This window comes from Bombus vosnesenskii, unplaced genomic scaffold (genome assembly GCF_011952255.1).
Source record: "Bombus vosnesenskii isolate JDL3184/JDL3185 unplaced genomic scaffold, Bvos_JDL3184-5_v1.1 scf7180000013284, whole genome shotgun sequence".
Classification (NCBI taxonomy): Eukaryota; Metazoa; Arthropoda; class Insecta; order Hymenoptera; family Apidae; genus Bombus; species Bombus vosnesenskii.
This window is the reverse complement of record NW_022882937.1, coordinates 718,484-736,591: the sequence shown is the minus strand read 5'-3', so window position 1 is coordinate 736,591 and position 18,108 is coordinate 718,484. Positions and strand designations below refer to the sequence as shown.

Here is an 18,108-nt window from a genome sequence, read left to right as displayed (position 1 = left end):
TTCCGAGAATTTATACCCATTTATTCAGAGAAACGCTGTGACAAGTCCAAAATCTCGACCGACGATTATTCAACTGTTCCTTTTACACGATTTTCAAGACTCTGTCTCGTGGTTCCTCTCGATCGAGACACGCGTCGTGTCCCGGCCAAGAACAATGCTTCGTGCATTCCTCCGGTTTGGCACGTGTGTAAGTACACTTACACGAAACACGAAGACGAGGCTGTAACGTGCAGAGTTATATATAAACGGAGGGACGAGAAAGGGAGAGATCTCTCCGGTAAGAAAACGAAAAACCGGTGCAAATATTTACACCGTCTATTTGAAGAGACGATGGAACGCATCGACTGGGCTCATCTCCTTGGATACGATGTAATAATTGGCGTAATAACAGACGATCACGACGAAAGAGAGAGGCAATCTCCACCGGAAGAATTTCTTATCGTCTAGACACAATAGTAGTCGTTTCTTGCTCGACGATCATCTTTCCAACGACCAAACTTTTTTCTGCGACATCTCTGCCGTGAAATTACACGATCGTCGAGGTTCCTCTTTTTCTCCTTCTATCGTCAGGAAAACACGTAAATTTTCATGAATTGAAAGGACTCACAGAGAGAGAGAGAGAGAGGGAGAGAGAGAGAGATTAAACGTCCACATCAACATTGGTAAATTGGCGATAATTTTGTAAAGAAAATTTTCAGACGAATCGTCGAAAAAAGCGAGTCGAGGTTGAGAGCAGAATCCGAATAGCTCGAACATCGATGTTTGCTAGTCACGTTGAATAAGAAACGATGTTGTCGCATCCGAGTATTTCGATGAGATTGCACGCAAATGGAACAGCAAGAAGTTAGAAACAAAGTTGCATTTATCGAATATGGTAAAAAAGCGTAAAAAATCGGGTGGTTTCGGATTTCTAAATTATACTCACATAGAGAATCGTTCTCACTGCGTTTCATCCAACTTCGTTCTAAATCTACGAAACGCGATTTCTTTCAAGCCAATCTTTCATCGAATCTATTTTCTTGAACGGTAATCGTCGAACGATCGAATTCCCTCGTAGAATTCGTTAATCCTCGCCAGCGGCACATTACCACGGACGAACATAAATTCAGAGTTGGCTGTGCGTAAAAGGTTGACGAGGAACGAGAGGCTGGACGATGGAAACCTTTCGCGTAAGCCAGAGAACCGACCTCCCTGCGTGAAACCTATTTTCCCGGGCTCGTTCCCTGTGGGATCGCTCTCGGTGGTCTAACTAACGCCTGGCCGCAAACAAGTTGTGACTATTTTGAGGGGATTCCTACGATGTTTCGAGAGAACCATCCCGCGATGATTGTACAGAGGAAAATTCGTTGGAGGGTATCGATAGAAGTGCGTCAATGCAAAATGGGCATTTTAATTAAAGAACAATCTCTGTAGCAGGAAACCATTTATCATAGTTTCTATCTAATTTCATCCAATTTTCCATCGAAAATTATTAAACGAAAGTCACCTTGAACGAGCTCGTTACGTGGCGTAGAAATAGCGCAACCTTAGTCATTTTGTTCAAACAAATATAAATAAAAGTACTATTCTAGCAGCAGAATGGTTTGCCAGTATGACGCATGAACGTCATACCAGGCCAATAATTAAAGATTCCCGTCAAACTTTCCGATTAATTCAACGTTGGCTGACAATTACTCGGCCTAGTTCATATGTCATTTGATGTGCGACGTTTGGACCGTTTCCATGGATGAAAATTCGATTTGCTACAATCACTAGCATACATGAGTCATCAATTATTACTCGCATGTAACCGTAAAGAATCTTAAAGCGTAAAGAACCGTAAAGAAACCACTGATCTTCCACGATCGGAAAGTGACTCATCCTTTAGTTCGGAAAATCAGTCTTTAAATTTAGTGACCGATCACCTTGCGCGTTGAAACAGACTGCCTTGAAAGTATGTCGCAGAAAAAAATACGAAGACGGTACGTTTACAGAAAATCTGGCAAAATTTCAAAACTGCGTTTCCACTGTAAATAGTGCTCGAACGAGGGTGAAACTCGCGAACGTTCGTGAAAAATATGATTCTTAGATTTCGCGAGAATGACTCACTTACATTATGCGAAATTATTGTGGCTTGAAGCAGATATATTTCTTTACATATACGTATTTAAATGGAAGAGGCTCTATTGGAATTTACTTCTTCTTAATATAAACCAGAAGAAACAGAAATTTATAACGGAAGGACCTGCGCCAGAAATAAAGGAAGTATCGTTGTAACGAGAACGTTGAATCGACGTTGGTTTAAGAACGTTTCATCAACGCTATAAAAACTCTCATACTTGATCTATCGTTTAACCGTATCTAATTCCTCGATCATGGAGCTTTTTCCACGAACTTCCCCACCGTGACTTTTTCTCATCAGGAAGACGGATTACGAATCGCTATTTTCCTCGGCATTACACAGAAGCAGCTCTTGGAGGCTCCACCAGATGTGATTTCAAAATACCTTACAACTTCGATGACTGCGATGGCTAAAAAAATTCTCAGGTTTCAAAAATTCGCTTTTCGTTAAATTTTGTCCTAAAGAAACGCGAAATGAAATTATTACAAAGATACACGTAACCGATTATAAATTGGTTCCAGTTATCTCGAGACTATCGGAGTACCAATCTTCGACGGCGATGACTAACAATGAGCTAGACGTACGTCGCGGTTGTCGGAAGAACATTGACTCAGCGTCGAGACACGTACGTTGCGAGCCATTCGAAATTCCACGAATATTCCTCGCCGCGTCGTAAAAGCCGCCAAACACGCTCAATATTTTTCACCTTACCCTCTCACCCCCTGGCACTCGTGCATATTTACCGCCACGTGATCGCGGACTTTCCCTCTCCATCATCGGTTACGGGTTTAGAATAACCCAAAGCTCCGCGGTTCGGACCATTCGTGAGTTCGATCTCGAGTTGTTCGCGTCTCCTTTCTTCACGGAAACTTCCTTTGGGAACCGACTGGCTAAGAGAAACCGACGCGCAACTTTCATTGAGTAATGGAGGTCGCTAAAGGTGCGTGCTGCTAATTTCATTTGGTACACGATCGAATCCCTTTTTACTTATCTAACTCGATTTCCTCCTGTTATTTACGTTCAATCTGTCTTATTTATTTCACTTTCTAATTCTAATTAATGCTATCAGTCATTTCCCGTGACTCGGAATTTTTCGAAATTTGTAAGATACGTTCAAAATAATCGTGAATCAATACATCGGACGATGTATTAAGATAAGAATTTGTTCATTTCGACAGTGAACGAAAACGCTGGTAGCCTTGTCGAGCAGTCGATGAACATCACGGCGGAATCAAAATCCGTCTCCACCATGAAATCCATGGAGAGCGTGCAGACCAAGTCCGTGATCGAGTCGTCGACATCCATCAAGTCCGTGACCTCGTCGTCGACGAGGGCGCAGCAGTCCATGGAGTACGAGGAGACGATCGAGTACAGCGACTAGATCCATTATCGTCACACCAAATCACAATTAAAAAACAACAAACGGATACCCTTTTGACGTCGTGCCACGCAGGGGAGAGTTGACACGCGGTATTTTTCACTCGGCTCCAGCTTCGATCAACGTACGATATTATTGTGTTCTCCCGATCTGTTCCAACATTTCCATGTGAAAAATTCGAGAATGAAATAGCCGATGGAAGACACTCGAGAAGCTAGTCGCGTTCTTGTCGACTCCGTCACGCCAGCATGGTTCTATCGAAACGAGATTCAAAGGAAATACGGTTAGTGCGTGGCAGAGAGTCTTTCCTCGTGTCTTGCATGTTGATCTTGGATCGAGTCAGGAAGAACGTGCGACTGTGCTACAGAAGCGGTAGGGAACAGAAGGAAGAGTACACGAGTCGAGTCGAATAGCTGATGGACGAGTCAAAGCGTTCACGGCCTTTCGAAGTGGCTTTCAAAAATAACCACTCTCTTTTGCACCGCATACCTGATAATGAAAATAAGAAAAATAAGAAAATGAAGGAACGTTTGGAAGCCTCGACCATGAGTTCTGGCTCTCCTCCAATCGGCGCGGTTCCCCGCCAAATAGCGATTCGCCCTTTCCTTTTCTTCCTCTAAGGATCGTTCCTGATCGTATCACCGATCCTCCTTTAAATACGCAAGCCTCTCCATCATTGTCACGACTTGATCCCACATTTCGTTGCAAACATTCGATTATCTTTGTATAATAAAGTTTCTAAGATATTGTTCTCTGGTTCGTTCAATGCCGATCTCTCACGTTCCCCATCTATAGCGAGCGTTATTGTTGCCGTTTCAGAATAGCAACGAGATTGCTGGTTACTTAAGCGACGTGCTTTCAAAAGTAAAAAGGCAGCTCGTCGACATCCATGCCCTTCGTTGAAAACCGTAAGCTGATTCCACGGCTATCTTAAATCCTCACGGAAAAAGAAAAGAAAAGAAAACGCTTGGAGAATCGTTGAACCATTACGTTTTGTCCATATAATTTTTCAGAGTTTTTTCAACGACTGATTGCCAAAAATTGCTGGAAACGACGCAACAGTAGTTTCGTCGACTGTCGTTAATTTTCACGTCACCCTTAAACTTTCGACCTTGGTGGAACGCGTGCAGCAATTGCAAAAGAAATGTCATCGTTCCTGGCCATGGCGAGTCATGAACGTCCGACAATTCAGCTGGGCTCAACGTCGTTTTCGAGATCCAATTAAACGACGTTAAATGAAAAACGTGAAAAAGGGGCGATACGACCGACGTTTCCCCGTTTACGATTGCTAATATCTCCCCCTTGCGAGAAACGTATTCGAATTAAAATAGAAATCGACCCGTCGACGAAAGCGAGATTTCTACGCGATCGACAAAAGTTACTCAAACCCTTCTCATCGACCGCTTTATTCCATTTGTCGAACAATCAAGAATATCTCCGTTTAGATATAGGATACGATTATGTCATAAAAGATAAAGAGGAAGATTTCTTCGTGCATTTAAAAAATGAAGTTGTAGTTGATTCATTGTCGGCAGCGACGAATTAACTTGTTCGCCTAGTGCGTAAATTATCCGAATGAGAAGGAAAACGAAGATCGTTTGTTAAGTGACAACAAGTAGAAACCGGAAGTTCAAGCAACGGTGATACATGCGAAGATTTATAAATGTCATTTCTCAAACGTAAGAAACAGAGAGAGAGAGAGAGAAGTCTCGTTTAAAGGAACGATATCAAGAAATAAATTAGAAGATCCGTAAGAGAGAGAGAGAGAGAGATGAATTTGTTCAACGAAATATACAGGGTGGTTGGTAACTGGTGGTATAAACGGAAAGGAGGTGATTCTACGCGAAAAAAAGTCGAAAATATAGAATAAAAATTTTCTTTTTTAATTTTTTTTTTTAATTTTTCCATCGAGACACGATCTACAATGAGATTGAATTCAAAGTCGATTTTCTCGAAAACAAAGCCTCAAACGAAAAATTTTTATTCTATATTTTCGACTTCTTTTTTCGCGCAGAATCACCCCCTTTCCGCTTGTTCCATCAGTTACCAACCACCCTGTATATGACAGTACGTTGGCTTTTATTAATACACAATTCGGCATCAAAAACTAACGTTGAATTTTGCGTACCGATTTAACTTGCATGGCAAATTTGACTGCAGACGAATCACTGGGTAACAATTTGTTGAAATACACAATACGATATAAAGTGCGAAGTTAACCGTAGGAACTCGATTAATTCACTTGTTGTTGCCGAAATTAAGTGCCACTCTCTTGGGGGGGAGGGGGGCACTCAGCGGACGCGAGCGAAAGTTTAAATCACCAAGGTACGAGGATTTTCTCATTTACGACTTCTAGTTTAGGAAAGACAGCCGTCTAAACATGGAATGCCGTGGAAGAAGTTTCCATCTCATCGACAAGCGTGATAAATACGCTCGAAAGTCCGTGAGAAAGTGAATATCAGGAAACCATGGAAAATGTCCAGAAATGAATTTTCCTTTATCTCGACAGGATTGCAGAATTATGCGCTAAAAATACGTAGTTGGCAATTGATCGCTGGCAATCGGAAGATCGAAATTTGGAGATTTTAAATTTAGTTTGATACTAATAGGAGATTGATATAGGAGCCAGAAATTTCATCAGCGTTTTCATTCGTGAAAAAAATAGCTTTCAAAGTATACGGTTAAGCCATAAAGCAACTCCTCATAAGAAACAATTTTTTTCATATTTTGTAACATAGCCGAGATATGTCAGCAGGATAAAGATATTACCTGCGCCGCGTGTATGTGGAGTTTCCCCCCATGCGTGGGCATCATATATGAAGCTCGTAAATTTTTGCAATCTCGCTCACTGTTTTAAAACATATCCCGATGAACGTCCATTAACCGAGAATCATAATCGAAATTATTTTCCACTTCGACGTACCTCCTTGAGTGAACTTTCACTTTTTAATTCTTACCTAAATGTCTTCGTTAGAAAAGGGGCCACGCGTTTTAACGTGATCGATTTGTCAAGGATTTTATCACGACGCGAACGCGATTATCTTATCGAACATGGTATCTGGAACGCGATCCCCAAATAAACATGCCTTTCCTGCGCTTATCACCGGCGAATTAAATTTTCGGCATGGTAGCTCTGATTGTCATAAATTTTTATCGTGACAATCAGTTTAACGGGGACGAAGTACAAGCGCTATTCCCATGGGTATGAACGATTTTTCTCTGTCAGGGAAGGGAAGACTTATGGCCTCTCGTAACGAAAGTCGAAGGCAAACGAATGAAAGCGCGAACGTAGCGCCACGATACTACCTCTACCTCTATCCGGTCGGAAATGTCATGTGCTCCATGGTTGCTAAAAAAAAATGAATTTTCGAGAGACGAAAGCAAAAATCAATCGATCTTCTTTCATGACTGAAACAGCTTGTTTCATTAAAAGCGACTAGATCGAAGAGATTAATTTACAAAACGAATAATTTAAACGACTATTATCGCGATGCTAATGCGTAGAAATTAAAGATATAGGGATCGATATCGTTGGACTGAAATATATCGTTGAAGACGATGGCCGAGGTTGGCTCGAAGGTATTAGAATCATAATAGGAAAGTCGACAAACGTGCTCCATTAATTCCGTTTCCGCTGAATCCTCTAATACCCCCCAACAAATGTGAAAAATGATGAGGCGAGAGCGATACAAATTGGGGGACAAGTAAGCGCATGATTAACATACTGTAATTGAAATTACGGCAGTCGGATTCGATGCCGAATGCCTCTGGAAAATATATATAATACAAAGAGCGTTGAATTCACGTTGTATTCGATTTCTGTAAAAGTTGGAGAACAAAAAAATTTTCTGGCAATATTATGATGTTAAACGAAATATCGATGTTTTAAATTCACATATTTAGTGGCTGAAAAACCGAGAATGAATCACGTCGCGATGCAATTAATTATTAGCAGGGCAATGATATGAAAATTGAAATCGGTCTGATAAGTTAAATCCCAGTGATAGAGAGTGATCGATGGAACGAGCATGTCGCGCATTTTGCCCGTCATTGTTCTCGTTCTAGATCGGATTCAACGCAATTCAATGGAAACGAAAGGAAGCAAGAATACTGATCCTGCATACGGCGGACCGCTCGATTATCGGCTTTGAAATTCCCGAAATTGTAGATCGTTCGATCGTTCGCTTCTATTCAAAAAATATTAGAACGCGATATGCTTCAAATTTTTCGCCCAGTGCTCTGCACAATCATGGCACCATACAAATTCTTAATTTTTCAATTTTCGTACGTTTCGCTTCAATTACTTCCTACTGAAACATACTTATAACGAGTTTTCACAATCGCATACACAGAAAAAACATAATTCTTAACAAGGATTAATTACCTGCTGCTATTGACAGAAGTGTTGCTCCTGCTACGTCTCGAGATAATCGAATCACCACGGTTAACGACGCCTTTATGTGTGATGCTGAATGCCCGAAGTCTATACAGATCCTCTCCGGCTCTCGGATTGTACGCTTTCTCTGGTAAACTATGTACTCGCGGCCTGATGTGATCTGGCACTGAAACATATTGATAGACAGTTAATTAAAGCCAGGCTATTAGTTCAAATAGGCGAACAAACAATATAAACACATATCGCTTGGATATTCGATTAATTAGATAGTTATCTTCGTTTTGCATTTGCTCCCTCGGTTATTCGTCCTTCCGAATTTCTGTGAACGTAATGAATGTCAAATAAATCTCTTAAAAATTTATAAGACAAATATATACGTGTACGTAGGAAGAGCCGTTTTCACGCACGAAGAAGAAGACAAATAGGGAAATTTTAAGAATAATTTAATCGAAAAATGCTGTAAAAAGGTACTACAATAGGACTGTCCTCATCGCATACCAATCGAAGACTCTCTTTCCGCTGTCCGCGCATACACACGATTCAACAATCGCGTCGGTTCGCACTTCAAGATACTTTGTCTTACCGTGGTTAACATTTCTACATACTTACATACATATTGAAAAGTAACGAGATCAATTTTAAGCCAGGATTGCAAGGACGTTTCATACGTCGCGTATTGTACGTGCACTTTTTCTGTTGTACGGCTGGATGAGTGTCTTATACGCTGCGTGTTACACGCCGATACTAAATATTGTATCGCATTGCCAGCGTGCTGTGTTTCCCGCATGCGACACGCGACAGGCGGCGTAAAGAACGTCTGTGTAGTTCCAGTCTTAAAGCGAAGGGTATGCGAAAAAAAAGTAAATAAACCGATGGAAGAGTGAAAAGGCAAAGAGCTTGATAAGTTCACATCTGGTAAAAAGAAACCCTCGATCTACGTTAAACAACTACCATCGTTTTTTTTTTCTTTCTTACTTTTGGAAATTCTCCAATTATGACGTGACGCATAGTAAATATACGAGCAAAGCTTTCGAAGCTTCGAAGGCTTCCCAATTTCCTGTTCGAACAGCTTGCTAACTATTGAAACGCTTTTTCTCCCTACTTAGCAATTTTGGTTCGCTCTTCTTTCTTCGTTCTTAAAATATAAAGGGAAAACTGTGTTCGAGTCATCGTTTTGTAATACATGAACTTGAAAACTGTTTACAATCGCCGTTTCAATCACCAAAACTCTCGAATTCAAAACGAAAATTCCATTCGCCAGCCCTGTAAACTCCGCAGAATTTCATTCGCTTTTTCAACGCGGTTTAATGCAATTGGTTTCTAACTAACTTTCATGGTATACCATCCTATTCAACTTTTTCAATATTTTTCTGTGGGTTCCATCGCATCGATAAATATTTATGTAGGTATAATGTAGTTTAGCCGAACGACTATAATACGCGAAGAATTATAATCTACGTCACGTTGCATGTACATATATTTGAATAGAAGTATTACTTAGCAGAAATGCGAAATGAAGGGGGACCTTAACGTTCGGACGTAATCCAGTATTCAAAGGGTCTGCGAAATACCATAACAGACCATGGGTCTTCGTTCATACCACGGTTTACAGTGCGGTCACAACCTGCTCATGCATACTACATCAGATCCTATGAACCACCCAGGGAATGGCCAATCGTGGAATAAATTTCAGCTCAGAGTCTTGCAATTATTTCTATAATCTTTTTATTTATATATCCCTTTATTATCGAGTTAATTAAATCTTCAACAGAGTCCGTACCCTCGGATACATTCAAAAATACCTCTACCACCTACGCAATACGTGCTATTCGTGATTTCATCCACGATAAGTCTGTTTCATCTGTTGCAACGAATAGTGTTCATTCTCTAATTTATATCGATAATATCAATACGTTTTAAACTCTCGTCTATTCTGATTTAACAATAAAAATATCGTACTACTGAGCCACGAAACACGTGCCACAGAAATAAAAATGAAAAATTAGACCTTTCCAGATTCAAAAACTATTACAGCTAATACTGTATCGTTGTAAGTTTGTAAAGTTTCTACGAAAAGTTGTGGATTGGTCATTTTTGATCGTTCTGGTAGTTCAGATGAATCGAAGTGGCCAAAAATTGCACGATCTCCTTACTATCTGTATCCAATAATGAATAATCGAATTCTTAGTGGACGAAGCAGATGAAAATGGCAGCTGAGGAATCGTTGCGTCAAACGAACGGCCGCGGAAGAAATAATTTTACCGGTGACCTTGCACGAGCAACAGTTCGTTAACATACAAGGACAAGTTCCAAAGGTGGATGAAAATTGAACCAGGAACACGTGGCGTACACGACGACCGACAAAGCGGGCATTTAATGCGGTTACAGGTCGACGAGGCACTCAAGAAGTTCGTCTCCCGAGCCGAGTATCTAATTACGGCAACGACACTGGCTAAAACTTTGCCTAGTCGAAATTAGCGGCAAGTTTTCATCGATTCGGAGGGAAATTCCAATGCCCTCGAGCAATAGGAAGCTTAGACGAGCAAATGGGAGCTTCGATGACTATCATTTGGAACTACGAATGAAATCCGATCTCCCAAGGTATTTCGGAGGTAGGTCGAGAAAAGATAAAGCTCCCGCAAATTGAGAAACAGCGAGAGCACAGATTGAACTTGTTACTACGCTCAGACCGGTCTAGAAATAAGAGTACAACGAGGCAAATACAACGGAGGGATTCGATGAAAAAGTAGTACAAGTGCATCTTGCATTAAAAGCGAGATAAGTAGAGAAAACAACATATTAATTACGTAGAGAACTTTGTCACGTCTGTATATCTCTACTAAGCTTTTAGAAGTACGTGTAGTAACGTGTTCGAGGCATACGGATTTCTCTGTTAGATTTTACCCTTATTTAGATTTTTTGACAATTAACAAAAAAAAATTAATAATTCGACGAAAACAATCAAATCATAAATTTTATGTCAATTCTTTGTCAAGATAATCAAGCTTCGAGTTAACTTAAATCTGACTCGCAAACATTTTCGGCTCGTTTTTCCTTTTTCTCTGAATTAAAAAAGAACGGTAGTTCGCATGAAGCTTAATTGTCCACAATTTAGGTAAAAAACACAATGCCCGAAGGCTTTCTCGAAACAGAAGCAGCACAAAGAAGTAGAAGGCGGTGAATAATTAAATCGGACGCAGAGGAAATGACGAAGCCAATGGAGAAAGCAGGAAGAATCCCGAGGCGTTCGAGACAAAGGCGACCCGTGTCTGACCTAGTCCGTCCTATTCCACTACGTTTATCCTATCGACGTATATATATATATCATCGCATCGCATCGGTTCGGCTCGTTTTATACACGTTTTATCTGAGGAATCGGTAACGGTAAATGGGAATATCACCGGACTCGTTCTTCTCTCTAAATATTTGCAGACTGGCAAAAATACGCCGAGGAATTTTTGCCAACAAAAATTCGCAATATTGCGCGTGCCACGGAAAAGAAGCCGATCATGAAAGCATTCGACAAAAACCACGCTATCAAAGAACAACGCTGCCGACTGGCGAGCGTATCTGAGCATGTACATTTCCGCGATCATTTTTCCCTCCTGAAAACGATTGTGTCGAACGTTTTGTTGTCGGTTATCTCCTGGACACCCACATTTCTAGCGCTTACTCGTATTTTTCCTCTTATTCGCTGCGTTATATTTTATACAGAAGGCCATTTCTCCGCTCTGAGATTTTTTTCATCGTATTGGTTAAAAAACAAGAGGAAGAAAGAAAAAGGAATGGAAAGAACGATGTGTATTATCATTTAACTGCAAATACTTATCCTCCGCTTATCGTTAGATATTTTGTATATTTAAATCTCTCATAAATAACTACATAAACAACTGCAGTCTAGTTTATCATCGTGCATATCGTGTTTATCATCATAAACATGGGAACAATAATTTACATGTCGCATCAATTTTCTATTTCCGACTAGTACTCTCGGTTATTAATGAGAATCCGCCAGCAGTCGGGAAAAAACTCATTATCAGACGAGATTATCATGGCGATCTACGAGAACGTGTCTCATTTTTCCGCGTTCCCCTCTCTCTCTACTGCTGTTTCTCCACCGGAATGTAACTGGTTGACCAACACGGCATCCTAACATCGCTAATCCTAATATCACATGTCGACGATGGTTTTGTTCCATCGACAGAGGTCGTCGTTGGCTTGGTTATTTGCGGAAAGTATTTACCCAACGGACGTCGGCCGCGTAATTAATTTCCGCCGTGCAGATACGGCCGTCTCGGATACTCCTGGGTAATCTGTCAGTTTGATACGTTCCGCAGCTTCAATGCCGCTAGGAAATCCATTCAAGGGCAGATCTACAAGCTATCCCCACCGCGAAACATCGACGCACGGGGGCAGGGATTACCTTCGCGATCCTGTTCGCGATATTACCTAACCCCCTCGATGGTTCTTCAGCCGAAGGAAGCGGAGGAACCTTTCCTTTTCCACCCTCGTTGTGTCGAAACGCAGATGAAAAAGCGTTTTCAATGTAAATGGAGTTTGAGCTCCGTGGCATCTACGCGAATGCAAAGCGATCGAAGTGACTGAATTTTTTTACTTTCCCTTGTTTCTCGTTAAAGCGCGACGACGTTTTCATGAACGAATAGACGTTAGATATTGGAAAAATTCAAGATTTAATAGCTTCGTTCAATCGAGACGAATTTTCATAGGGATTTGCATGATTAGTCGATGAATGAACGAATTCGGCAAGACCACGTTGAACATCGTGATTGCACGATAGTTCACGCTGTTAGATTCAGATATAAGGTGACATAAACATAGACGTGTATATTTATTTCGTTGGGGGAAACCTAGTTCCACATTCGAATTGCGTATCGAAAGTTTTAAACCAGGACAGGCAGCGCGGTGCCGTCGCTGCTTCCGATATCATTCAATGTAAACAGTAATGTACGATTAAAAACGCCGGTAACAATGGTCGATCTGATAACTCGACCCCGTTCTACTGAATCGCCGTTCAATTGTTACGACTCGGTTACAAAAATTGACAGGAAGAAAAATATCGTGAAAATTCCTACGTCTAACTAAAAGCTGGAATGCCTGATAAAGTTATACGAGTAAATATAATTCTCTGTCATTTAAATTGCTCTGAAGAAAGAAAGATCCAGCAATGATAACAATTTCCGACCATGAAACACGCACAGTCTGCTTTTACATAATAATCCATCAAGCATCAAAAACATATTTAACATAAAAGTTATTATACCGCTGCTGTATATACCAGTGAACACGAAAAGAATTTCATACATTATAGAAACAAAAGAAATAACTGCGAACGAAGTATTAATAAAATGCTTGAAACGTGCTTTCACAACCACGATCTTAAAAACCAGAATTTAATAAGGTAAACTGAAAATTGACTGGAAAATGTCAGCCCTGTATACAAGGTAATCCAGCTGCGTCTTTCCACTCCATCTTTACGACGTCTACCACCTGCCACCATCCACCGTCCTTAACCGCGATCAACGACCAGAAGACCGAAGAAATATCGCGTTCGACAGCCTTAACGATGGAAATACGTGCTTACCGGGTAGCTCCAAGAAATTGGAGGTCCTTCGTTGCCTGGCGCGGGGGTGAGCGCTGAAGTTCAACGGACCCACGTTCTCATTGCTGACGTTCGACAAATTGGAGCACTGGCTGTCGCGGGAACCCCGTCTGGACGCGAGGTAGGCTGCAACACAGAAACGTCTCGGACAATTTCATCAAATGCCGGTGGGGAATTCGCGTCGCGTACAACGTTCAAAGGGATCTGTCGCGAATAAAGGCGATCTAGAATCCCTGGTAATTGCTCGACGCCGTTCTTGATGCTCGTGAAACGCGCTCGTGAACGACGATTCCTCGCGACCATGGCGATGACCGTTAACCCCTGACTTTCAGCCTGTTCCAACGCGTGAGCAAAAGTTGTGCGCCTAGCTCAAGGGATTAAAGATCGAACGGTATTACAGAATTAATCGCTCGAAATACGGGGATCAGCCTTTCGTTCCCGCCGGCAAAAAGAAAGTTGCCGATGGCGAGGGAAAAAAGGAACGCGAGTGGGAAAGGATACCGGCTGGAACGAATAGGACGAAAGCTGGTTTTATTCGCAGCCTTTAAACGAAGATCCAATTGGGATTGGTAAGACGGTCTGGGGAAAATGATTACGTCGAGCCAACTTTTAGTTTCTCGGTAGCCCTTTCCTTTGTCTGCCGCGTGACGAGATAAAGCACAACGCGAAAGGCCGAGTAACATATTATGGAAAATACGTGACACGAGACTCGAAGAACAAAGCGACTAACTCTGAAACGCACGGGCTAATAACGACGTTGTTATTAATTCCAGCGAAGCGGAGGTAGGAAGAACATCATGCACGGTAAGATGATTTAAAGCGGTGTAATTATGATCTCTGTGCCGTGTAGCCGCGAGAAAACGGGGACGAAGTTTATACAAAACAGAATACTCTGACTTTAAGAACAATGGGATATTTTAACCGGTAAGCAAATTGCGTTCTCGCTGGCACCAACGAATCGAGAAGCGCGCCTGGCGTTTCCGAAATATATGGAAAATTCCACTCCAGTTATCTTTGACGAATCTGACTTCTTCGAACAACTGTGTCACGTGGCCGAGTCGTTGTTCACGTTTAGCTCGATTACGAAACAATTGTCGTCGATTACAAATTGATTAAAAAATTTAACTTCGGAAGTCGCGTGGCTCGTTACCGTGTTGCACGCTTCGAACGACTCGGGGGAATCAGCGCGAGATGTTACCAGCATTAATTAAAACCGATAATCCTGCCATCGCACGTGACATTGAAAAGAAAAGGAGGGGAGAGGAGAAGGAGGAATCGGTAAAACCGATGGAGTAATGGCTAATGATTTTAATCCTATCGACGATCCCCCTCGTTGATCGCCACGCGAGAGAACATTGTTCCGCAGATGCTTCAACGACTGAATAATTAGAGGTGTCCGGAAAACGATGTATCTCATTACGAGATAATATAATTTGCGATTTCACTGGACACGAGACCCGCCCACGCGATAACGAATCGATAATTAACTCTCTTTCCCTCGTGCAACGATAGCCCCGTTAATTGAATCTTTTCCGCGCTCGTTGCACTTTGCAAAGTCTTTTAAAATACGATTCCGGAGATTCTTTCGACGAGAGAATTACGAGTCGACGATACGCTCCCCAAGATTGACCCATTTTGATCCAATAAATTTTCAATTAAGACTTCCATGCTGTTTTTAAGCGAACTTTTGACAAATACAACAGAGAACAACCTTATTAATATCCTTCGAAAAACTTTGCTGGAAATGAATTTTATATTGTTCGAGACTAACGATAAGCGTACCGATGTGTCGCCTTGTGTCATGATTTATTTTACTCACCGAGACCACCCTTCATGGAGCCTCTTCTCCGAGGGCTAGAGAGCAAAGTCACCTCCGTATCCGCGTCCCCCATATCAGTCAAGTCGCTGGTCGATCTCCTCGACATATTTTTTCCATTTCTCCCATAAACACCCTCCGTGTTCTCGCTCTGGCTCTTGCTAGATTCATTTAAGCATCCTTGACTGCGATTAAAATGACTGCTCTTCTTGCTACCCTTCTTACTATTCGGACTGTCATTTTTATCTCGGAAAGATCCTTCTACGCAAGACGTTCCGGATCCGTTAGCCTTGTAATTCACGTTGCTCTGATGATCCATATTCGTTTCAGAGTGCTTTGGACTAGACGATCCGTGAGTCAAAGAGGCGACGATAGTCGGAGACATGGGATTTTTAGAACCACTCAATCCGAAACAACAACTTTTACGATGATCGAAAGATTTCAGGTTTTTGGATCCGAAATTCGAGGAACTGGGAGACCTGACTGGCACTATAGGCGAGACAGAGACCGGACTCCTTGGCGGATAACTCATAGTCTTCCCTAAATTTTTTCTACACTCGGAGAATTGAAAAATAGGAGATTTTCTATTCGGTGAGTGCAACAGGTCCGGGGTCGGACTCTTCGGACTCCTACATCCCTGACGAACGTAATAACTCGGACTTCTGGGTCCTCGATCGGGCTCGTTCGATCGTCCAAACTCCTCGAAATCGAAATTTGTATTGGGTGTCTCCGGATAGTATTCCGGAGGGAACTCAAAAACCAATGGCGTGCCCGGTGATTTGCTCACAGACAACTGCGTGGGACTTCTGCGTCCACCGATCGGGATTTGAGGTAGTTGCGGTAGCTGACGGGGACTTCGCGGGGATTTTAGATGTATCGATTGTCCGGGACTGTTTGTCGCCATCTCAGCTCGATAACTCGATGAATGTCCCTGCTATCTCTTTTGAACCCTGCTTGTCCTTTGCCTAGTATTTTTTCCTGTCTTCGTGATTTTCTTCTCTCTCTAATTTACCAACAGAAGGCAGAAAGCTCCTCTGCCATTGCGTTTCCACAATGATGATGAAACGCGATACTCTTTATTGTGCCGGCTCGCCACGGGTCTTCTCCGAACAGCGCGCCAACCTTCCGGAGTGGATTGAATTTTCATCTCCGCGCCCAATTGTCGAGTTGCTCTCCCTCCTACGATGGTTCTCGAGTCCTCTGCTTTTACGCACTGCTATTACGGAATGACGCGGTGATTCAGAGAATAGCCCAAAGGGTGAGAAAGGATCTCCGAGAATTCATCTGCAGACAAAGAGATTAAAGGACACGCTGGACACCTCGAACTCTTAAAAAAAGGATAGTCCGATGAACGCTTCGTATCACATTTGCAATTCGAAGCAGCCACTCAAATAGAAATCGATAACGTTGACATTATCGTGCTATAAGAATTACGAAATTATCCTGTTATAAACATAGTACAAAATTTACTTTTCAATGGTAAATAACAACGTCAACGAGCGTCGAAGAGTATTTTTTTGTGATTGCTATATAAAGGACAGCAGAGATGCCAACAAGCTCTTGTTACTGACACAACTACGGTTCCCTAAGGTTAAACAGATCTCTTCAAACACCGTGGACGTTTGCGTTCGCCATCGAAGGAAACCGAAGTACGGCAACGCGACGATTCGCCTGGAAAACGATCGGCTTGCGGGGAAACAGAGTAAATAAAAAGAATCTCACAAAGATATTTTATTTCCCTTCCGCCGTCGTAAATTTCTTTCTGGTTTCAAACCAATGATAAAAGGGAAGCCTCGACTAAGAAAGAATCAACTCATCCACCGCGATGTTTTGCACAAATGCAAAATTTATATGAATACTCCTGCGCGCGGTAACGCGAACATCTGCAATAATTTCCTAAAAACCGAGCATATCGCGTTTCCCTTTCATCTTTGCTGGTTAATTTCCAACCCATCTGAAATCAATATTACGAACTGTGAGCTCGTAGTTTCACTGTGCTTTCAATTACTTTTTATTTAACGAGATTTTAATTAATATGTGAAAATATTGCAATAAGTTACGAATTTAATACGAGTTATCGACAGGAGCTCGTGCTGACGTATCTCCACCTAAAATAGTCGAACATTCTAAGTGCTCGTGCCTCAATTATCGTCCTCCATTCGACAAACAAACATTTGAGAGACTTCAATCTCACCAGTCGCTTCGGTTTGTCACCGAAGAATTAACCTGTTGATCGTAACCGCTCGAGAGATATCTTCACGCTACATTGTTCCAACTTCTTCGGTAAATTCCAAATTTTTCTCTTCGATCCGAACGATCTCGTTAGAGACCAACGAGTCGCAGACTGCCGAAAATTGACAGCACGAGGAAAGCGGAGGACGTTATGTCGAATAACGGAGCACGAAACCACCGAGCTACCTCTTCGACAGAGGCTACCGCGTTACTGAGGGGTTGGAGCGTACGGACCGCCATCTCCACCCCGCCAGCGACTTCACCCTGCTCGACCTCCCACCTCCAGCGTCCCCGGGGCTTCCTTTCTCTTCGCACGTGTCTCTTTATCAATTCGATCCATTTCGCTTCCGTGACTCCTCGGGATCTCCGTACGTCGCCAACTGATGATGCATTTCATCTTATCGTTGAAGGAATAAAATAACGGTACAAGTAGAGAAGTAAATGTCACGTATTAGAGCACTCTTTCGAGGTCCATTATTTTCCAAGAACAGCCGAGTTCAATGAAAGATAATGCTATTTAACAGAAGCTGTTTATGTAAGAGAATAGATGGATATCAGGGGAATG

General features: G+C 42.0%; 1 protein-coding gene across 1 annotated transcript in view; it reads right to left on the bottom strand.

Annotated features, from left to right (window-relative positions):
- Positions 1-17,761, bottom strand: part of LOC117232089 — a 28,395-nt gene extending 10,634 nt beyond the window's left edge. Inside the window, exons 1-4 of the mRNA XM_033491243.1 lie at positions 17,506-17,761; positions 15,315-16,595; positions 13,478-13,621; positions 7,864-8,041 (exon numbers count right to left, since the gene is read on the bottom strand). Of these exons, the coding sequence (XP_033347134.1) occupies positions 7,864-8,041; positions 13,478-13,621; positions 15,315-16,215 (1,223 nt within the window). The 5' untranslated portion in view covers positions 16,216-16,595; positions 17,506-17,761. The remainder of the gene's footprint in view (positions 1-7,863; positions 8,042-13,477; positions 13,622-15,314; positions 16,596-17,505) is intronic.
- Positions 17,762-18,108: the final 347 nt, after the last annotated feature.